Source organism: Schistocerca piceifrons, chromosome 8, assembly GCF_021461385.2.
Source record: "Schistocerca piceifrons isolate TAMUIC-IGC-003096 chromosome 8, iqSchPice1.1, whole genome shotgun sequence".
Classification (NCBI taxonomy): Eukaryota; Metazoa; Arthropoda; class Insecta; order Orthoptera; family Acrididae; genus Schistocerca; species Schistocerca piceifrons.
The window spans coordinates 266061132-266085981 of NC_060145.1; the positions used below are offsets into that span (position 1 = coordinate 266061132).

General features: G+C 39.3%; 1 protein-coding gene across 1 annotated transcript in view; it reads left to right on the forward strand.

The window, feature by feature from the left end:
* The first annotated feature begins 9651 nt into the window (after nt 1-9651).
* The window catches only part of LOC124712005 (retinoblastoma-binding protein 5 homolog), a 69257-nt gene continuing 54058 nt past the window's right edge, over nt 9652-24850 (forward strand). Inside the window, exons 1-3 of the mRNA XM_047242292.1 lie at nt 9652-9762; nt 9847-9872; nt 10063-10235. Of these exons, the coding sequence (XP_047098248.1) occupies nt 9744-9762; nt 9847-9872; nt 10063-10235 (218 nt within the window). The 5' untranslated portion in view covers nt 9652-9743. The remainder of the gene's footprint in view (nt 9763-9846; nt 9873-10062; nt 10236-24850) is intronic.

The following is a 24850-nucleotide window of genomic DNA, read 5'->3' on the forward strand; positions in this document are numbered from 1 at the left end:
ATCAGTACACTAAGCAGATTCAGAAGGATGTAGGTTGCAGTAGTTACTTGGAGATAAAGAAGCTTGCGCAGGATAGAGTAGCATGGAGGGCTGCATCAAACCAGTCTCTGGACTGAAGGCCACCACACACAGTTTCTGTAAAATCGTTTGAGAAACACTGCAGGACCCACGCCTCGATTCTGTCATCGCTGACCTGCCGAAAGGTGGAAAGCACCTAATCAGCATCCTCTTCCGAACAAACGATTGAACTTGCCCTGCGTTTTGGACAAAAACTGGTCAGTGCACATCGACCACCATATCCTGCGCAAACTGTACACATGCTTTGTGCTGCGCATGTAGCAGCTCTCATGGAAGATTTGTAGTGGAGTGGAGTAATACTTTCTGCTTCCTTTCCATTCTGCAGCATTCAGTTGCGCGAAATACAATTTTCTGAGCATCGCAACGGAGCACTGATTTTCTTCTAACACTAGGTCTATGGGTAGGCGTCATAGGCCCAAGATGGGTCAGGAACTGCCTCATCATTCATTTTGATAACGTATTTAACAATAAAAAATTCTTAAAACGGTAAAGGGTAAAATAATAACAAAGCAGGCAACAGTGGCTACCTCACACAATACGGTCAGCTACCTAATGTCTACTGCAGCCAAAAAATAAAAGAAAATGACTACCACCAATACCATACGACGTCTACCGACTTCTAGCGATTCAGGACTAGGGAGCGGTGTCGGAAACTAACATATGGCCAGGAGAACGGTGTGTTGACCTCCATACCTGCATCCAGTGACGACTATGAGCTGAGGCTGACAAGGTGGCCGGTCAGTACTGTAGGGCCTCCATGGCCTGGTCGGAACGAGTTTAGTTTTAGGACTAGGGAGCAGTCTGCCAACTAAAATTTAACTCATTGTACACGACCTTAGGAGCCCTCACACACTCAACATTTATTGTACGATACGGAATATTGCACAATAATATTGATCGTCCGATTGCAGAGTTGATGGTGTGCACATATATTGAAGAAGTCTATAGAACTTTAAAAATATTAACATTCGCTCAATATATTGCGCAATATATTGTATTTTTGAAACGATGCTATTGTGCAATACGCAGCAGGTCATGTGGACATGCAAACAACTGATACAGCAACGCTGTACGAATATGAATATATCAGGAAACACAGATGAAAGGAATCATCCGTTGAATTGCATTCAGGGGAGTAGTTTGATCGCATATTAATACTTATTCAGTAATTAGATATAGAAACATTCGACAACAGTGTTTAAGTGCACAGATAAAACACTACAAATGCTTATCTCTTCGTTGCAGAAGTTTTAATTGTATGTTGCGGGAGTACATAACAGCACTACCAATCGAACCTTTGCAATAATGTAGCTTACTATTTCCAGTTTTATACATCACGTCGAGCTTTGTGGAAAGTGAAATCCGCCGAGTATATGAAGAGTAACTTTTTTGTGTACATTAGGTGTAACGAAGTTCACCAATTCGTTGAATGATTCCTTGTCCATCCTTAGGAAACTCCGATTGTCATCTAGCTTTGCTGCAACTTCTTCTAGTATGACCATATATATAACGCCTTCCAAGACACTTTTTCGACCATCGCCGCATCCCCTTGCTTTACTTTCTCCTGCGTGTAGCGATAGCAACCGGAACACATGCGAGCGCTACATATCGAGCACCGACATTTCCGCTACGAACGCAGTGACGCGAACCAGGTGTAAATATTTTGCAAAAGCATTATGCCGTTCTTGGTCTCGCACTTTCGTACAATGTACTGACACAGTATTATTGCATAATAAACATTGAGTATGTTAGGAGATTCGAGAGGATTCTATCTTCCACACAACACCACGAGTGTGAAAGCAGTTTGGAAATCTGGAATCATGTAAGTGCAAAATAACTGACACTATTTTTGTTAGATTGTCTGGTCGTCCATTCCAACACGCATTAGCACCTTACTTTGTTTACCAGTGTCTAACAGTTTCACCATGCACTCACAAATGCAAAAACATTTTTAGAGTCACGTTCACTGGTCGTAGTCTTTCAGTACTTATTTCTTACAAATACTTACATTAATGTCGCCCCCATGAATCGCAATACTCCAGTGTAATAGAATATAAGTAAGATATTTACAGGATAGATGTAGTATACATATTTCTGTGTGAAAGGTACACATAAACCAAACCAAGAAATAGGTTTCCATGACATAGCATAGTTACCCTAGCCTGAGCTAGAAAAACATTGACATTCTTTAGTGTCTCAATATTCATGGAATCCAGGAAAACATTATTTATCTAGTCATAGCAAAATTGGCCTTTGTATGCATTTAGTTTCATTTAAAACACATGATAGGCGAATGTATTAGGTCAAAAGAGAGCAAACTATTCGTATAGAACTTGTTAAGTGTGAAGTCGAAATGTAATCTTCAAAGCCCACATACATTTGGCAGTACTATTATCCTCAGTACTTTGAAGGCCATTAACAAAAACTCAAAATTTCATCCTCATATTATAGTAACAAATTATGTTAAATATGTACAAACTGACTAGTAATGAAGGCATTTCCTTCACGTACCAAGCTCTGATTTCATTCAGTTCAAAGACAAGGAGAGCCAGACAAATAAATACGTCTTACAGCTAAATACTTAGTATTGTGAAAGGAGATAGGAGAAATTATCTAAATAGTGAAAGATACACGTTAATATAAAAATGTCTCCCTTTTTTGAGAATGCATGTACAGTAATTTTAAATCAGATAGCATCAAAGTAATTCTGCTAAACTAACGGAGTTAGTGGAAATTCTTTATTCAGTTCACAGCTCTGTACATTGACCTTGTGGAGTACTATAGCAGGTAGTCTTCAGTGCTATAGTTTATAGTCCATGCAGGATATACACCACCTCTTAGAATGTCGTTTTGCTTTATTTTTCCGCTAGCTGATATTTACAGGTATACCCTTAGTCAGACACTGTGAGATAAGGCTAAGGCTCTGTCCAGTATTCAGTTCATCTGACGTGTGTAAATATTGTGACAGAGATTGCTTATGCTATGCACCAGTCAGCAGTCTTATCTACACAAGTAATTTTTTAAGTACAGGGTGTCCATAATAAAAGTTCTAGTTTCAAAACGCTGTAGAAAGAGAGCCTCTATTTGAAATGGTGTAAAACTTGAACAGCATATTATTGATGGAAAGGGAAACATTATGGAACAAAAAATTTACCGATAGATGACGCTGTAAGCCTCTTAATGTAAATGGGGTCAGCCACAAATGACAGATGAATCACAATATGACAGCTGTGGTTTGAGTTGCGCATTACGTTATTCGTACTGTACAAGTTCGGCAATCAACAATTGTGACACTGTTGGTTTGGTAAGACCATCCGCTATGGCAAGGTCGCACCATATTGGATGGGAAAAATCGGTTTTTAATCGTCCTGAGGACAAAACCCGCATAAGAAGGTAAAATGAAAAATGTGTGTGAAATCTTATGGGACTTAACTGCTAAGGTCATCAGCTTACACACTACTTAACATAAATTATCCTAAGGACAAACACACACACCCCTGCCCGATGGAGGACTCTAACCTCCGCTGGGAAAGGTAAAATGACATTGGTTTCTAATTGTCATGAGACTAGCGCAAGACATATTCAATTTGTTGTCCACCGTTTTCTGCCACAAGTTGAAATCGAGAAACAGAGAGTGTGTTGGGGACGATATTCAGAATGTGCTGCACAATGCGTACCTTCAGTTCAGCTACGTTCATAAATGCAGCACCAAACACAAAACCTTTAGATAACCTCTCAACCAGAAGTCACATAGGTTCAGATCAGGTGATTTGGATGGTCAGACTGTAGTGATATGATGGCTGATACTTCTAGCATTTCCAACATGCGTCTGCAGCAGCTGCTTCACTGACTGTGCAGTGTGCAGACGAGCACCGTCTTGTATAACAATGGTCCTACCCACACATCCCCACTGTTGAAGGGTTGGAATGATGTTGGCACACAAAAGATCCTCTTAATGTTTATCTGTGACGGTACAGGTAACAGGACCAGGAGGACTCATCTCCTAGGAAAAAAATACAGCCCTACAACAAAGACGCCATCAATCAGCACCACACAGAGACCTCTGCAGAATGAAGTGGTAACAGTTGATGTGCAGGCATATTTTCTGTTGCCCATGTACTGCAATTCTGGGTATCAACATGTCCTTGAAGATGGAAATGGGCTTTCTCTGTCCATAGAATGTTCCATGGCTATTTATTGACCACTTCCATCTGAGCGAGAATTTCCAGAGCAGGTATTTTCATTTTTGGCAACTTCTGAATATAGACGGGTTTGTATGATAGCAATGCAGGGTGTTTCCTAGGATTTAACGACACATCAGCTATAAAAAGCCAACAGGAGATTCTAGATAAACAATACAAAAGCTAACATTAGTATGTGTATGGTGCGGTGTTGTGGGTAGGAATAGGTGAGTGTGGTATTGGATGAAGAGGGTTTGTGTCCTGTTACTTCGAAATACTTTTTCCCATTCTCGAGTTTGTGCATGCGCGCCTGCATGCATGGTAGGTAGCTGCAAGTTGCTTCAAATACTTTGCTGTTTCTTGCAAATATGTCGTGATCTCCGACAGTGTGGTTAGACAGGAACTTAGAAACAGCTTAAATTACTGTGAGTGAAATAAGCAGCAATGATATTTACAGCCTCGCTTATCGCAAATATTTGGCTGTGACCAAATCGTTAACAACACGTTAGTGAATTCAGTGGTCAAGATTTAGATTGCACAACACTAAGAATGATAATGAACTGTGTGCAAAAAGGAGAATGGACATAAATGTTACGGTGTCTGACTGTGACGTGTACCATAATTCCCATACTTTACGTTTTATGTCTCAATAAATAATCACTGAAAGAAGAAATATACAAACTGTAGCAAGAACCACTATTCGCCAAGACAGCTATTAAATTCATTGACTGCTACATATTACAAAAAAAGTTTTCAGTGAATCTTTAAAATACGAGAAATATCATAAGAGCTGTACTGGATATGCACAAGGTCTCATGTTGATGAGTCCCAAGAATGCTGGCAGCAGGAAACAAACGCCAGACATACATCATGTCCACTGAAAACTTGAGACATTTTGAGGCAGATTCTGAGACAGTTCTCAAACGTTTTGTGACAATGGATGTAGCATGAGTGAATCACTTTCAACCCATATCTAAAGTTCCATGGAAAAAGTGGAAACACAACTTCTCACTCACCCTCAAGAAGTTGATGTCAGTCACGCCAGCTGATTAGTGATGGTCTCTGGTTTTTGAGTATCGAGGGATGTTATCCCGGCTGATTACCTCAGAAAAGGTGAAAGAGTGAACAGAGCATAATATGTTGCCTAACTAATGCGCTCAAGGGAGGCTATCAAAGTGAAACAAATCAGAATGTTGATGAAACGAGTACTCTTACATCAAGACTATGTTCCCCCACAAACATCCATCACTGTGATGTCTACTATTGATTCCTGTCACTTCAAATTGTTTCAGCACTCACCATATTCACGCAATTTGGCAACCTCTGGCTTTCATACCTCCCCTGAGCTCAAGAGACATCTAGCTGGAACCCATTTTGGATCACATGATAACTTCAGGTCTGTGGCGGAGAACTTTTTTTGCCATGTATAAAGTAACTTCTACGAGGATGGTATAATGGTCCTGCAGCATAGGTAGCAAAAGTGTGTGGCTCTAAAACATATGTTTTATTGGTTAGCCCAAACAAATTTCAGTCACCCTTAGTAGTAGTTATGTATATTTATTTCATCCAATATTAAACCTACAAAAACAAAATTTTGCATGAATAATAATACTACGCTTGCCTAAACAGTAAACCAGCTAATTCAACAATGTATCAAATATTTTAAGATGGAGAGTGTCTTATGTTCTCAGATTGTCAGGAGGGAAGATTGAGTTCTAAAAAATATTTTTAAATGTACTGAATAGGAAATTGGTAAATATTCCTGCTCTTCCTTTTAAATTTTAGTAATTAAAAAAAGAAATTAGCCTTGACCTTTTATTTTGGATAGTGTGAAAGTATAGTGTACCTAAAATAAAAGTTACATGTAATTTAGTATGTAAAATAAAAATCAATTTTCACTATATTATGAATTCCAGTGTGTTTAAATTTTTCTCACACAGCAGTCACAATGTATTCATTCTTTTACAAATTTATTAATGTTTTGTGTTGTTATATTTAAAATACTAGTAAAAAATACAGACCACAATGTCTATGTCCCTTTAAGCAACAGCAGTTTTCACCATTGAGTGAAGGAGTACCTAGCATATCCAAAGCTATATGACTCTCCTAAAGAAAGATTTCATGAAGACAAGTGAAGTATCTCGAGTGTGTAAAATGTCAATTGATAAAATCTTTCATGCTTGTTGTTGTGCAGTTTTTAAGTATTTATTGAAAGACATCTTGTTGTATGCCATGAGCTGCATGTAAACTATTTAATTGCCTCACCAATATTAAGGTGTGGAGCCTATCATAGTGTGCACCTAATATTGAGGACAAACAAAAAAATGTGTAGCTAAAAATTGGTGTCAATCACATAATAACATTGCTACACATAACAGTAGAAACATATGGTTACTTACATGTTACTTGTGCCCAAATCATTTGATATCATACTATTTGCTGTATGGTCAACTAATCTTGTTTCCTCTATTAAAGAACTGTAAGCAACTGCTTTCTTGTCTTGATCGCTGGAACCCTTGTTCTTTACTTACCACAAACATATGTGACATCTATGTATTTTAATAAACTCAGCAATGAATTCCCTAATTAACACTTAAGTCATTTGATTCGGGTGTCCATAATACATAAGTAACTTCATGTTTCTACTGTTATTTAAGGTAAGCAACAGTTACTCTGTGGTAGAAAGTAAAAATATGTATACAATTTATGAATGGTCTCTGTATCAGAAGCCACTGACGATGACCACAATGCTTGAATACTGGTCTCAGAAACACTTTACATGCAGCTCATGGTGTACAGCAACATGTCTTTTAACCAATATATCAAATGTGAGCAATGTCTAATTTTAATTTAGCGTTTTAAAATATCAATATCACTCTGGACAGAAGGGTATAGATACAGTTGCCACAATTTTACAGGACACCAAAAGCAAAGTTGAAATGACATCTAACTAAATTTGAGATTCAGAAGTTCCAGCTTCTAAGTACTGTTGTGTAGTTTTATTAATCCCCTTCACATTGCTTAGCATACCATAAGCCTTCTTGAAAGTATAATAACAGATACTCATTAATGGTTGAATCCCTTCAGTTGTGACTTGTACCTTTTGGAACAAATCTGTGCCGACGTATAACCTTTTGTCCAAGATTGGAGAGGTGTAATATTTTTACACTTTGGGAAGCTTTGTGGTAAGGAGTGGACAATCTTTGCACTACTGCTAGTCTTTAAGAATGACAAATAATTTACATTTTATGCAACACTAGGTGGAAAAACATTTTTACGTTTGTTTTGTAGTACTTTCTTCTGGGAATTCTAGTATCTATGTGAACCTCAATTCAAAAATCACAAATTAAGGATACTTTAGAATCACCTTATCTGCAAATTTTCACACAGGTTAAGATCGTAACAGTCTCCTCAAGAGGTTATTTAAACTTTAATTCTCGAATACACTTGGTGTGATGGTCTTCTTCATAGTTGTCTGATGGGTAGTCTGGGAGAGCATTCTTGCCACTATCTGTTGACATTAGATTACGATATTATGAGTGGAAAACATAAGGAATCAGAGGTAGCAAATCGACAAGATCCTTCTTCTTCTCTTGACTGATAGGGACAGGGCTACAGTAACTCAATAAGGGCTTCAGTACATCACAACCATATCCCCTTCTTAATATGCCCATATTTTTAAAATCCTCTGTCACTTCCAATGTCTCTTCGTAGAGAAGATTCCCCATATTTTCTTTCGTGTCTCTTATCACAAGGTTCTGACTGCACTCTTTTGTAGAATAAATACGTTTATTTTTGTGTTATCTACACTGCCACAAATGATTATGGCATAGGAGTGAATGTGGTAGCAATCACATATTATAGTCAAAATGAGAGATGCAGGCCAATTCACATTAGCTGTCATTTCATGTCATGGCACCATCATGTCAACATGTATTCAAACTATACATCACATCGCATCAATTCACATAGGGAAATACCTATGGTGAAACTGATGTTATGAGTTAGCATCTGTGATACAAAAAGTCTGAGTATAATACCAGAATTGAGGAACTCACGATGAATTTTATTAATGGCCAAGTATATGCTCTTGATTAATTTTGTATGGTAAAATATTGAGAAGTGAAACATTTCAAAATATCGGCATTTATTTGCTATGAGAAATATATACACACAGATACATCAGACTATAAGGGAATAAATAGAACCTATTTACCTTATTCATTGTGTTTTTTTCCTTTCGTACCTAATAATGTTGTAAACAACAGTTCTTTTGTCTTTCATCAGAGCTGATACTTTCACTTAAAATGTTATTTCATAAAAATTGGTTCATCAACCACAGTGTGGGGGTCGTCTCTGATCTGTTATCGTAAAACCTACATAATTTTTCGCTTTCAGATAACTGACATCACTTGTGGAAGAACACTCAATGGAAAAAGATATTCAAGTCATCACAGAACTTTTGCAATTTGCCACAAAAAAGCTCTATAATAAAATTAATATTAAGAAGACAAAAACGAACGAAAGACACCATTTTAATATTACTGAGTTTGGTGAAAATAGCTTAACTGCCGGTGTCACCACGACACCGGTGTCACGACGACACCATCAAAACATTCTTCTCAAGAAATCAAGACGTGACAGGATGATCCGTTGATAGCTTATGAGAACACTACCATTTGAAATGCATTGTGGAATGTTTTGACGTGATGTGATGGCCAGTGTGAATTACCCTCATTTCTATGTCCAAAGGAGCCAGAACTAATAATTTTGATTAAGTCCGCCACGATTTGTATTTTAGAGCTACAAGTGCAGTTTCCCGCTTCGCCACAGTGTTAAATGGTATTGTTTCCTCTATTTAAGTGTAATAAGCAGCTGCCTTCTTATCTTCATCGTTGGAATCCTTGGTAATACTGTTCCACAAACTTGTTCGACTCATACATGTTTCAATAAATTCAGCAATGAGCTCCCTAAAGTACTGAGAAGTATCAATCATTTTAGAATTTACTTTGTACACAAAGACGAGAAGGACTTGACAACTGACTCAAGCACGGGACGTGTGAGATTTGCGCTGATCTCCTGTGCATGATTTGTCTGCGGGGATGTATTCTGCGCCCACAGATCTGACCAACTTTGCTCAAACTTCCAGGTTTTCGAGCATTCTATATATGCGCAAATCTCCTATCCACACGCTACGAGTTGTCATTGCAGATATGATGGGCGCAGACATTTGAACAAACAGATCGGACCGGCCTATGATTTGCCGGCGGCCGTGTGCAGTGACTTTGCAGTCGTATATCTTGCCTTTTTGTATCGATCAAGGTGGTATGGATAGAAACGCTGACTTTTGTTGGTGTGCGGGTCAGGAAATGGTTTATCTTCTATTTTGGTTGAGAGCTTTGCTCAATGTCAGGTTCAGGCGGTATTTTGTTTACTAACCAAGTGCGGTTAAAGGAGAAGCGTCGACTTTATAAGTGAGTGATAATGAATCTGGAATTACTAGGTAAGTAGGAACGTAAATGAGTTAATAAAAAAGTATTGTTAATTAATTTTGAGTTACTCTGACGGTATTTTTTTGCTTTTCCAGAATCTTTCGGACAAAACTACCCGGAGGTAAGTGAAGAGAGTAGTCATTAATAAGTATTAGACATGCACAGCATGAAATTACTACCATGAGTGATGTCATGGATCTGCCGCAATGCTTCTTTAAAGTGTGGTAACTGTAAATCTGTAGGTGTGAATACACATGTTGTTATGCTTATTTAGTACCAAAATTGAATATAAATACAGTTTCTGTATCCAGGAGTTCGACGGTGCATTGGATTGTATATCGCTGGCCGTCACTTGCGCCTTCAACAAACGAGGGACGTTGTTAGCCGTAGGATGCAACGACGGCCGCATTGTAATATGGGACTTTTTGACTCGAGGAATTGCGAAAATAATAAGTGCCCATGTCCATCCAGTATGTTCCTTAAGGTAAGCTTTGGAGGATAAAAATTGTAAATTTGTTTAGTCCATTCTGTCATCTGTATTCCTTTTAAATGGAGTTCAGTTTTGCATTTATCGTTGTGTGGGACAGTTTATTGAGTTGGGTATACATGTGTCTGCGGTATGGTGTTTTAAAGTTCTTTGGGTAAACATGTTTCTACGGTATGATATTTTAGAGTTTAAAACTATACAAACCCCTATTTTATGGTTTAAAAACTTTCCTCATTCACTTATGATTGTTCTTTACTTTATTTCATGTATGAACTACAGAATTATCGTTATGGTGTATCTTTCGGCCCTCTCTGTAACTGTCTTGTTGAATTTTGTTACTCTTGAGATGTTTTTAATTCTTGAAGCTCTTTGTAATCATATATACATCAGATGCTAGTGTTTAAACGTTACTGCGTAATGCATTGAAATAAAAACGAAGTGATAGACAGCTCTGTCCATCAGAATTATTGTTCACTGATGAGATTTGTTATTGTTCACTGGTGAGATTTGTTATTAGCAGTATATTTAAGTTCGAAAACAACTACAAATACAGTTGTTGTCGGAAATATGTAATGCTGAATGTTCTCACTATTGGACCTTCTCCGCTTTTCCTTTTTTATAATTACTTCTTGCAGATCACTGTGTAATCATCTTTCTTTCTTTTTTGTAGGAAGCTTAGCTACATTCCTGTAGCATTTGTATAATGAATGTAAATGTATTTGCTGGGCAGTGTGGTTGTATGCCTTCTGTTGTCAGTTTCAGATGAACTGTGTTATGATGAACCACAACAGCTCTTTTTTTTTTTTTTTTTTTTTTTTTTCCTGTAGTTCAACTCCCTCTCATGAGAAAGGTAAATTGTTATAATTTTACTGAGATGCAATGACTCATGACTCATTATTTCACCCTGTACGTAGTTATTGTGTGGAGATCTCCCTTCAGAGACAAAAAGTAGCTTCGATGAACTGCTTTTATTATTATTATTATTATTCATTTAATTACTGCTTTGAGTCTATTATTATTAATATTGTTAAGGATTCAAGGAATTAGTTCTTTAGTATTCAGTCTCTCTAAGAAAAGAGTTTAGTTGTCTGAAATGAATAAATAACCAAACAGATCTCACTAGACAATGTTTATGTTCAGGCGTTGTTTATGGTAAACTAGAGATCTGCTGCTGCACGCTGACTGTAAGCTGTGTTCGACGTGTCTGCCAGCTGTCAAACTGCGTGCTAAAACTGTAGGAATGTTAGTGTATGTTAACTATGGTCCAATTGTCCTTTCTATGGGAAACTGTTCATCAAAGTGGATTTGTTTGAAAGTCTTTAAATTAATGAGCATATAGAGTTTGCAGGTTCAAGCTTCCACAATCCAAAGAAATGTCTCGTAGGCAAGCACGAATATTGTAAGTGTGAAACCGTAAGATAGAAAATAATTTACACAATACACACCTTGTTTATGCTGCCGAGAAATTGGTTTATTGGCTTCTTATTCTCACATAAAATCAGAAAATGCCTTTCAGTTAAAGATGGTGGTTTCACAACAATGCTTTCTCTCTTAAGCCATAATACATTTGGCCATGCTCATTAAAATCCGAAGCTAGACTGCATCTTTTCACAATAGTTAACATCGAACCAAAGCTCTCCTATTTCAAGGAATAGAGGGGGCGTCAGCGATAATGCTGCTCTCTCGCAGTCAGTTGCGCACGAGGACGCTTCAAATAATATCTTGTTCGGCCAGGTATCTTTTACTCTCACATGACACGAACTGTTACCATGCCCTTCCTACGTGAAAATTTTCTCAATCGGGCAATTGTCATCTATTAGATGTTATTTTGTAAGGGAGTCTGCAGTTACTGTATGATCTTAAGACCAGTAGCTTAGCGGGCATGCTACTGGGGAACAAGCTTAGTCTATCATAAATTTCCTCTGTATGTTGAAGCACTTTATGCAGGCATTTATTTAACCTTGCCCACATTTCTAAGGTTTAAAAGATCTCATAAAACTGTACAAAATTTACATACATCAGTTGTACAAAAACTGAGATGTGTTTTGAATTTACAATTAATTGATTGTAATTAACTTTCAATATCTGAATGTTACTGTTGAAAATTGGAGATCCATTTTGTGAATGCACAAAAGAGAAACCTTTTTTCCCCACAATCTTGTTAGAGAAGAAATGGTTGGAGATGTGGTTCTTTGTAGCGGAGTTATGATGTTACAGGTGCAGAAGGTTGTTGGAGAGGCAAGAAGATGTACGAACCTGAGCAGGAGAAAAGAATGTGAGGGTAACAGTAGACTTTTCTCAAAACAGTTATGTCCACTTAAGGTACTGCACTCATCACGATTACATGAAACGTAATTCAACGGGCATTAATGTTTTACCAAAGCTATATTCCCCAGAAAGAATGGATTAATCACACCTGTAGTAATGGTGCAGCAATTTTGATACGGTATGGCTTACATCCAAATGCTTTCAATTAGAAAGATTCCAGTGGCAGTTTCAGGTTTATATGCAATCCATTACACACCAAGTTAACTATTGTTATTGCTACTACCAAAAAGGTCACATTTTGGTACGCAGTAACTCAATAATTCACCACGTCAACAACTGTCATCCATGGTGATATTATTGGTTATTCACAGAATCACATCTTCATCAGAATTGAACACAATAATACACCACACCAGCAACTGTTGTCCATGATGATATTATTGGAAAGAAAAAAAAAATCACCATCACTCTTTTGTAGCTCCAAAAGTTCTGTTATTCTAAGAGCATTAACAAGACTTCCATCTGAAGTTCCTTGTATCCTTCAATGCATGATGTTCACTGCCATTGTGGTTTCATCCACCAAGAATGCACAATACTTCAAATTGAAGTTTCTTGTGTTCACTTGAATGGATTTATATTATCATACTAAGGCTCCATATGGAGTCACTAGTGTTTACTCACATTATCACTGTCTTGTATATTGTCTTCAGTTTTATGTTCACATACTAACCTTTGTTCTTCATTAATTCATAATGTCCAGTGAACTATACCCATACCGACTCAAGACTGCTCACCTGCACATTACTGCTCTCCTCCCTTCCAATAATTGTAATTCTACTGAATACATTAAAGCTCCTGACTCTCAAGGAAAAGCTTGGGCAGTCTCAATCTGTACCTTATTGTTTTTAGCCAAATCGTCAGAGTACCTGACCATCTAGTTTGAATCATGACTGGACAACAGGTTAATTTATTTTAGTGTCAACTAACAATTACTGTTAATAACAACACGAAAAGTGAAAAATTCAAAGTAAACCTCTCTATCACTAGCTAATTCTTTGACCTCATATGCATGAAAAGACTCAAATACATACTACCAGTAATAACTTACTACTAAATAAATTTCATTGAAAAATCACACATTCATTGACACAGTCAAAAAACATCTCCATTCTTAACTTTGAATAATTATCTTATTATTAATTACCCGAGATTTCACACTGATATTTTCATCAGTGTCCCCTTTTTTTTCATGTGTTGTTTGATCAGTTGTACTCATGATAGCATTTTAGATGTTGGTGGGCGAACACCCCCTTCACTTTCCCTGACCCTATGTACTGTAATACATATGTCCAGGGTTTGGTACTTTGCTTATTATATATGGTCCTGTGTACAGTCTCTGCCACTTCCTGATCTTCTTCTTTAATAATGAAGACTGGGGATATGTCGTCAATAAAACTTTGTTTCCGATCTTGTCAAAGTTCATTTTCCTTTTCCTTGCCTTTTCAGTAATGTTCACTATTGCATCTCACAGTTCTGATTGCAGTACTTGCTTTTCTCCAGCATGTCTCGACAAACAGGTTACCCATTCATTCTTCTCTAGCTTATTGAACATTAATTCAGCCAGTGTAAATTCTGCTGTCATGTGCAGTAAGTTGTTGACAATACTCTCAAATACATCCAAATAATCAATCCATCTTGACTGTTTTTCCGGACAGTATGTCCGCATGAAACGATTTAATTCTTTAAATATTATCTCCACTGGACTCTCTTCTGGATTGTAGCACGAGGTAAGGACTAGTGTAATGTTTGCTTCTAACAATGCTCTCCGCCAGGTAAAACTTGTGAAGGTAGAAGCATTGTCAGATATCACCGCCTACGGTTTTCTTACACTTGGAATGTATTTCCATAGTAGCTTTCTCACTACGGTTGAACTCATTGCGGCCTTTGCTGGGTAAACGTACTTCGTGGATACATCTAGAAAAGCAACAACATATTTGCAACCACCCCTCGATTTTGGAAGAGGGCCACAAACAGCAGCTGATACCAAAGAAAGTGGCCTGTCAGGTATAATCGAGCTCAACAACCCTTTTCTACCTTGATGATTATCCTTTGATCTGTGGCATAAATCACATGACTACAATATCATGGCTATTCTCTGTTTACCGTTAGGTATTTAGCAATATTGCTTACTCTTCGACGCTCACTTAGAGGCACTGAAGTGGCCCCTTGGTAAATGAGTACACCTTACCAGATCTTCTACTCTATTGTCGGGTACACACATACACACCAGTTTTTAGACTTTTCATTCCCCCTGTGAACAATACACCATCTACTAGCTTGAAATATTCCGCCAGATTGGCGTTGCTCTTTTGTTCCAGCAGCCATTTGACGGTTTGACCTTACTCAAACGCAGATCCTGGTCTTGTAATTCCGCCATGTTCTTACATAAATCTAAATAATATCTTCAGCGTGCTGTATCCTTTATTAACAAAATCTAAAGTTCGTCTTCTGCTTCCCCTTCACATACATCCTCTTCTAAAACTTCCGGCATCCTTGATAATGCATCTGCAATCAGGTTATCTTTGTCATTAATATATTCAATGGGAAAATTGCATTCTTGGAGAAATATTGTCCAACGACTCAATCTCATGTGTAGCAACTTGCATGTTTGTAGGAAACTTAATGCCTGATAATCACAGAATACTTTAGTCTGAGATTGGTATATATAATAGAGACATTTTCTAAGTGCCCATATTATTGTCAGTGCTTCTTTTTCAGTGGTGGTATGAGCTCTTTCGCAGTTGCTCAAGGCCCTACTAGCAAATGCTATTGTACAGAATGTTGTGTGCCCTTCAATTTTCCTGACCTAGAAGAGGCATGCACCCAAGCCAATATTCAAACAATGGAAAATCCAGGCTGGAATGTAACAGTATTGTGAAAAGGCAAATTGCTACTCACCATATACTGGAGATTCTGTGTCGCAGATGGGCACAACAAAAAGCGTGTCACAAATAATAGCTTTAGGCCAATAAGACCTTCGCCAGAATTATACAGCACACACACACACACATACACATTCACACAAACTCAACTCACACACAGATGACTGTGGCGTCTGATTTACATACATAGCCATATCAGGTCTTTCATTAAATACATTGATAAATCTAGACAACAATCTGTTCAGTTGGTCTGTCTGTTCAGTACTCAACTCGGACAATTTGTTAATTTTTGTTGTGATTGGCTAAATAACTCATTCACATCTGCTACTTTTTCCTCTTCTGGACACATGCTCGATCTGTAGCTTGTTACCAGCTGTATGCGAGCTCCCTCGCAGTAGTTCCCATGAATATTTCTTGTCTACGGAAGTGGTATGTCAATATCTTGTGCTTCACTCTCCATTCTCAAAATACCACATGCAAAAGCTATGTTTGCGTGTGTTTCCCCAAAAAACTCCAGCCTTAGGATGCAATCCACAATTAATCCCTCAGCAATTAGAAGTGTGCCCTTATAGGCTTCATTCTCCAAATACACAATTATAAGTGCCTGCCTCCTAATGAGCTTGGACTTGGGGTTTGCAGTTACTAACTGGATATACTGGAAACTTTGCTTCCTGGCTCAGTTTTTCAAACAAATTGGCTGAAACCGTCTTTACTGTTTCACTTGTGTCCAGAATGACCTTTACTTCATTATTTTCAATTCTGCACTTAATTGCTGATACTGAAGTCAGCCTCTCCTCAACTTTACACCTTGTCTGCTCTGAGAGTAATTCACCTCTTAATAAATGCCCGTTGTTGTATTGTAGCATAGCCAAGTTACTATCACTGCCCCTCTAATTCTTTTCGACCCTAACACTGGAGCTGGTGCAGGCCCTTAAGCATTTTCCTGATTTTTGTTGGTATTCCTGTTTATATCTTTGCGTATTTCTGTTATTACAAGCGTGTTCTGATGCCAGTCTGTCGCATTCGCATTCAGTGGCACTCTCGTACTTGGTTCTTATATGTTTACTTGGTTATTGTCCCAAGTTTGATTTCCACTGTCGTACCGTACGTAACCTGGGTGATATCTCCTGTCAGGTCCTCCCTTTCTACCCTGCACTCCCACCGCATTTGTTGCCACGTGCTGTGCGCCGATCATTTGTCTAAAACTGCTGATATTTTTTGCGTGTTGTCTGTCCATTATTCTCTGCATGCTTTTTGTCGTCCTCTTGGATTGTGTCATATGTGTCCAATGTTGACAAAAATTCTTCAGTGTCTTGTTCCGGGATTGTCATGAGTTTTTTTCTGATGACAGAGGTTAATTTTGATTTTAATATCTGGATGATATCTTCTTCGCTCATCACATTATCCTAGTATTTTGCTTTGTTGAGGTATTTTTCGAAATATTTACACAATCCTCCAGATGTTGCTGTAAATGGTTCTGGGTTTAATACTCCTTTTTTAGCCTCTCTGCGACCAATTCTTTGATAGGATGCTCGTGTGAACTCTTCATACGTAGCGCACATTTTTATGGCATCCAGAAACCACTTTTGCTTTCTCCGTCGTATATCCTGCTACATGCTGCATCTTTTGGTACTCACTCCAACCACTTGGTAAAAATGTGAGTAAAACCCCTTATGGACACCACCAGACGTATTGTCTTCTTCTCTGGACAAATTGCTTGGAATTGATCATATTTTAGTAGCTTTTATTCACTATGTTTACTCTCTCTATGTTTGTTCCAAAGTATGTGCTCATTTTTTGCCAACTTGTTGAATGTAAGCAGATCTGCTGCTACTTTCTGAGCTGGTGGTGACATTTGCCCAAGGATTATTCAATACATTTTCCTGTATGTTATTCATAGATGACACTTGACGCATCTCCTTCAACTCATCTGGCATGTGTGAGAAGTCTTTTTCACAGTGTTGAGTCTATTATAATAGTAATTCATACACAAATGACAAAAACTTAACCTAAGACACATATATTAATATTTTTTCATTTAACTTTCAAGTTTATCTCTGTCTTGATTACTTATTGTCACTCAGGAAAAGGAAGTTACCACAAGTCAAAATTCAGTAATTATTCAATTCTTATACCACTTCTAGACGTCCCGTCACGTAGGGCGCCATTATAAACACCTCTCACATAAAAGGTAATTTTACTGACATGTAATGATTCATGAGAGGAGTCATTATTTCACCCTGAACCCATTTATTGCATGGAGATCTGTGTTGAAAATTTCCTTTCAGAGACAAAAAGTAACCTTCATGAACTGCTTTTGCTATACCACCACAAAGCCATTGTTTCTCATGGAAATATTGAGGACAAGTTTGGTGAAGTGGAGCCTCTTAGTAAGATGCGGTTGGGCTCACTGTTAATCAAGGCTTCTTGTGCCACCCAGTCCGCAGCTCTTCATGCCTGTGATCATCTTGGCAATGTCCTGGCGTCTGTTACTCCTCACCAATTTCTGAATCTGGTGCAGAGAGTGATTTGTCATTGGGACCTCATCCTGCAAACTGATGATTAACTCCGGACTAATCTGGAGCGGAGTGACGTTCATTTTGTTTGATGTGTGCAGGAGGGTTGCAAAGACAACCCACCAATACTGGCGCCTTCATTCTGGCTTTCGAGGGGGTACCCTCCCAGAGAAGGTCAAGGGTATGTGCTACAGACGTGACGTGAAGCCGTACATCCCTCCACCCATGTGGTGCTTTCGGTGCTTGCGTTTTGGGCATATGTCTTCCTACTGTACGGCGGACCTTCTATGTGGTGACTGTGGGGACCCTCTCCATGAGAGAAGCCCCTGTGTTCCGCCACCTGTGTGTGTCAGTAGTGCTGACCGCCAGATTGCCCAGCTTACAAGAGAGAAAAGAAGATCCAAGAATACAAGTTCCTAGGTCACCTGTCTTATGCGAGGCTCGCCAAACGTATGAGAGACTGCATCCAGTGTCACTATCTTCAACTTTTCCCTATCTTACTTCATTTCCTCCTCCTGCCTCTACCTTACCACAGCCCAGTCCCCCTCTCCCCGCCCCCTGCAGTTCCCATGGCATCCCATCCGGGAGATGCTCCCCCTCCCTCAGTGGCGGATATAGAAAAATCTCAAGGAGGTTAGATGGCCTCGGGCAAGTACAGAAAGGGCAACAGCCTCAAAGGGTGCGGGGCAAAGTCAGGACTTGTGGGGACCAAGCAGCAATCGGTACTGTAATTGTAAACTGTCGAAGCAGCATTGGTAAAGTACTGGAACTTCAAGCGCTGATAGAAAGCACCAAAGCTGAAATCATTATAGGTACGGAAAGCTGGCTGAAGCCAGAGACAAATTCTGCCGAAATTTTTACAAAGGCACGGACGGTGTTTAGAAAGGATAGATTCCATGCAACCAGTAGTGGCATGTTTGTCGCTGTTAGTTGTAGTTTTTCCTGTAGTGAAATAGAAGTGGATAGTTCCTGTGATTAGATCAGGAAATGAGACACTTAAAGCAGTAAAGGAGTTTTGCTATTTGGGGAGCAAAATAACTGATGATGGTCGAAGTAGAGAGGATATAAAATGTAGACTGGCAATGGCAAGGAAAGTGTTTCTGAAGAAGAGAAATTTGTTAACGTCGAGTATAGATTTAAGTGTCAGGAAGTCGTTTCTGAAAGTATTTGTATGGAGTGTAGCCATGTATGGAACTGAAACATGGACAATAAATAGTTTAGACAAGAAGAGAATAGAAGCTTTCGAAATGTGGTGCTACAGAAGAACGCTAAAGATTAGATGGGTAGATCATATAACTAATGAGGAGGTGTTGAATAGAATTGGGGAGAAGTTTGTGGCACAACTTGACTAGAAGAAGGGATCGGTTGGTAGGACATGTTCTGAGGCATCAAGGGATCACCAATTTAGTATTGGAGGGCAGAGTAGAGGGTAAAAATCGTAGAGGGAGACCAAGAGATGAATGCACCAAGCAGATTCAGAAGGATGTAGGTTGCAGTAGGTACTGGGAGATGAAGAAGCTTGCACAGGATAGAGTAGCATGGAGAGCTGCATCAAACCAGTTTCACGACTGAAGACCACAACAACAACAACAACAAGTTACTGTGAATTAGTATGGGTGGAGGTTACACTCGACAACCGTGCTAGGTTAATAATTGGCTCCTTTTACCGACCTCCCGACTCAGCAGCATTAGTGGCAGAACAACTGAGAGAAAATGTGGAATACATTTCACATAAATTTTCTCAGCATGTTATAGTCTTAGGTGGAGATTTCAATTTACCGGATATAAACTGGGACACCCAGATGTTTAGGACGGGTGTTAGGGACAGAGCATCGAGTGACATTATACTGAGTGCACTATCCTAAAATTACCTCGAGCAATTAAACAGAGAACCGACTCGTGGAGATAACATCTTGGACCTACTGATAACAAACAGACCCAAACTTTTCAACTCTGTATGTACAGAACAGGGAATCAGTGATCATAAGGCCGTTGCAGCATCCCTGAATATGGAAGTAAATAGGAATATAGAAAAAGGGAGGAAGGTTTATCTGTTTAGCAAGAGTAATAGAAGGCAGATTTCAGACTACCTAACAGATCAAAATGAAAATTTCTGTTCCGACACTGACAATGTTGAGTGTTTATGGAAAAAGTTCAAGGCAATCGTAAAATGTGTTTTGACAGGTACATGCCAAGTAAAACTGTGAGGGACAGGAAAAACCCACCGTGGTTCAACAACAAAGTTAGGAAACTACTGCGAAATCAGAGAGAGCTTCACTGCAAGTTTAAACGCAGCCAAAACCTCTCAGACAAACAGAAGCTAAACAATGTCAAAGTTAGCGTAAGTAGGGCTATGCATGAAGTGAAGTGTTCAGTGAATTCGAAAGTAAAATTCTATGTACCGACTTGACAGAAAATCCCAGGAAGTTCTGGTCTTATGTTAAATCAGTAAGTGGCTCAAAACAGCATATCCAGACACTCTGGGATGATGATGGCATTGAAACAGAGGATGACACGCGCAAAGCTGAAATACTAAACACCTTTTTCCAAAGCTGTTTCACAGAGGAAGACCGCACTGCAGTTCCTTCTCTAAATCCTCGTACAAACAAAAAAATGACTGACATCGAAATAAGTGTCCAAGGAATAGAAAAGCAACTGAAATCACTCAACAGAGGAAAGTCCTCTGGACCTGACAGGATACCAATTTGATTCTACACAGAGTATGCGAAATAACTTGCCCCCCTTCTAACAGCCGTGTACCGCAAGTATCTAGAGGAACGGAAGGTTCCAAATGATTGGAAAAGAGCACAGGTAGTCCCAGCCTTCAAGAAGGGTCGTTGAGCAGATGCGCAAAACTATAGACCTATATCTCTGACATCGATCTGTTGCAGAATTTTAGAACATGTTTTTTGCTCGCGTATCATGTCATTTCTGGAAACCCAGAATATACTCTGTAGGAATCAACATGGATTCCGAAAAACAGCGATCGTGTGAGACCCAACTCGCTTTATTTGTTCACGAGACCCAGAAAATATTCGATACAGACACCCAGGTAGATGCCATTTTCCTTTACTTCCGGAACGTGTTCGATACAGTTACGCACTGTCGCCTGATATACAAAGTAAGAGCCTATGGAATATCAGACCAGCTGTGTGGCTGGATTAAAGAGTTTTTTAGCAAACAGAACACAGCATGTTGTTCTCAATGGAGAGACGTCTACAGACGTTAAAGTAAACTCTGGCATGCCACAGGGGAGTGTTATGGGATCATTGCTTTTCACAATAGATATAAATGACCTAGTAGATAGTGTCGGAAGTTCCATGCGGCTTTTCGCGGATGATGCTGTAGTATACAGAGAAGTTGCAGCATTAGAAAATTGCAGCGAAATGCAGGAAGATCTGCAGCGAATAGGCACTTGGTACAGGGAGTGGCAACTGACCCTTAACATAGACAAATGTAATGTATTGCGAATACATAGAATGAAGGATCCTTTAATGTATGATTATATGATAGCAGAACAAACAGTGGTAGCAGTTATTTCTGTAAAATATGTGGGAGTGTGTGTACGGAACGATTTGAAGTGGAATGATCATATAAAATTAATTGTTGGTAAGGCGGGTACCAGGTTGAGATTCATTGGGAGAGTCCTTAGAAAATGTAGTCCATCAACAAAACACTCGTTCGACCTATATTTCATTATTGCTCATCAGTGTGGGATCCATACCAGGTCGGGCTGACAAAGGAGATAGAGAAGATCCAAAGAAGAGCAGCGTGTTTCATCACAGGGTTATTTGGTAAGCCTGATAGCGTTACGGAGATGTTTAGCAAACTCAACTGGCAGACTCTGCAATAGAGGCACTCTGCATCGCGGTGTAGCTTGCTGTCCAGGTTTCGAGAGGGTGCATTTCTGGATGAAGTATCGAATATATTGCTTCCCCCTACTTATACCTCCCGAGGAGATCACAAATGTAAAATTAGAGAGATTCGAGCACGCACAGAGGTTTTCTGGCAGTTGTTCTTCCCGCAAACCATACGCGGCTGGAACAAGAAAGGGAGGTAATGACAGTGGCACGTAAAGTGCCCTCCACCACACACCGTTGGGTGGCTTGGGTAGTATAAATGTAGATGTAGGGGGCACTAAAGATATCTTGAGCTACCTTTTCTTGCACCGTAATAAAAAAGTAATCAAGTCACATGCAAAGTTTTAAGAAAGTTTTATTTAAACTGATTATACACATGTACAAAGCCGAATACCATCTTATTATATAAAAAAGTAGCAGTTGCATTTCTCTTCCTTAAAAGATGAATTCTATGTGCCTATTCTTCCTGCCAAATTGGTTAATTACATTGCCAATAGGACTAGACTTCTGGCATAAGAAGTCACCCTCATTATGCCAACGGTCTTGTCAAAGAGGGCGGAGGAGCAGACAGAGGTTCAGGGCACTCTCTTGTCCTAGGGGCGGAAACTGCCCCTAAAGGCGGAAGAATCAGCAATGATTAACAGCATGAGGATACAGAAGGCAATGGAAACCACTGCATTAAAGATGCGTAATGTGTGTCCACAGGACATGTGGTCTGTAATTGAAGAAGGTCATGATGATCTCTCCATTGGCAAAGGATTCCGGAATGGTCTCCCATTTGGATCTCTGGGAGGGGACTGCCAAGGGGGAGGTTACCATGAGAAAAAGAGTTGGGTCTTGGAATGTCAGAAGCTTGAATGTGGTAGGGAAACTAGAAAATCTGAAAAAGGAAATGCAAAGGCTCAATCTACATCCAGTAGGGGTCAGTGAAGTGAAGTGGGAAGAAGAGAAGGATTTCTGGTCAGATGAGTATAGGGTAACATCAACAGCTGCACAAAATGGTATAGCTGGAATAGGATTTGTTATGAATAGGAAGTTAGGGCAGAGTGTGTGTTACTGTGAACAGTTCAGTGACAGGGTTGTTCTTATCAGAATTGACAGCAAACCAACACCTACAGTGATAGTTCAGGTATACGTGCCGATGTCGCAAGCTGAATTTGAAGAGATAGAGAAAGTGTATGAGGATACTGAAAGGGTAATACAGTAAGTAAAGGGAGATGAAAATCTAATAATCATGGGGGACTGGAATGCATTGTTGCGGAAGGAGTCGAAGAAAAGGTTACAGTAGAATAAGGGCTTGGGACAAGGTATGAGAGAGGAGAAAGACTAATTGAGTTCTGTAACAAGTTTCAGCTAGTAATAGTGAATACTCTGTTCAAGAATCACAAGAGGAGGAGGTATATTTGGAAAAGACCGGATGATACGGGAATATTTCACTTAAATTATATCCTGGTCAGACAGAGATTCCGAAATCAGATACTGGATTGTAAGGCATACCCAGGAGCAGATATAGACTCGGATCACAGTATAGTAGTGATGAAGAGTAGGCTGAAATTTAAGACATTAGTCGGAAAGAATCAATACGCAAAGAAGTGGGATACAGGAGTGCTAAGGAATGATGAGGTATGGTTGAACTTCTCTAAGGCTATAGATTCAGCAATAAGGAATATCTCAGTAGGGAGTACAGTTGAAGAGGAATGGACATCTCTAATTTAAAAAAAAAGGGGGGGAGGGGGGGGGGAAGCTAAGACGAAATGGTTGCAGGAAAAATGTGAAGACATTGAAAAAGAAATGATTGTCGGGAGGACAGACTTAGTATTCAGCAAAGTCAAAACAACCTTCAGTGACATTAAAAGCAAGGGTGATAACATTGAGAGTGCAATGAGAATTCCACTGTTAAATGCAGAGGAGAGAGTGGATAGGTGGAAAGAATACATTGAAAGCCTCTATATGGAGGAAGATTTGTCTGATGTGATAGAAGAAGAAACAGGAGTCAATTTAGAAGAGATAGGGGATCCAGTATTAGAATCAGAATTTAAAAGATCTTTGGAGGACTTCAGATCAAATAAGGCAGAAGGGATAGATAACATTTCATCAGAATTTATAAAACCATTGGGGGAAGTGGCAACAAAACAACTATTCACTTTGGTGTGTAGAATGTATGAGTCTGGTGACATACCGTCTGACTTTTGGAAAAGTATCATCCACACAATTCTGAAGATGGCAAGAGCTGAAAAGTGCAAGAATTATCGCACAGTCAGCTTAACAGCGTTGCTTACAAGAATAATATACAGAAGAATGGAAAATAAAATAGAGGATTCGCTAGATGATGATCAGTTTGGCTTTAGGAAAGGTAAAGGCACGAGAGAGGTAATTCTGATCTACATCTACATCTACATCGATACTCCGCAAGCCACTCAACGGTGTGTGGCGGAGGGCACTTTACGTGCCACTGTCATTACCTCCCTTTCCTGTTCCAGTCGCATATGGTTCGCGGGAAGAACGACTGTCTGAAAGCCTCCATGCGCACTCTAATCTCTCTAATTTTACATTCGTGATCTCCTCGGGAGGTATAAGTAGGTGGAAGCAATATATTCGATACCTCATCCAGAAACGCACCCTCTCGAAACCTGGCGAGCAAGCTACACCGCGATGCAGAGCGCCTCTCTTGCGGAGTCTGCCACTTGAGTTTATTAAACATCTCCGTAACGCTATCACGGTTACCAAATAACCCTGTGACGAAACGCGCCGCTCTTCTTTGGATCTTCTCTATCTCCTCCGTCAGACCGATCTGGTACGGATCCCACACTGATGAGCAATACTCAAGTATAGGTCGAACGAGTGTTTTGTAAGCCACCTCCTTTGTTGATGGACTTCATTTTCTAAGCACTCTCCCAATGAATCTCAACCTGGTACCCGCCTTACCAACAATTAATTTTATATGATCATTCCACTTCAAATCGTTCCGCACGCATACTCCCAGATATTTTACAGAAGTAACTGCTACCAGTGTTTCTTCCGCTATC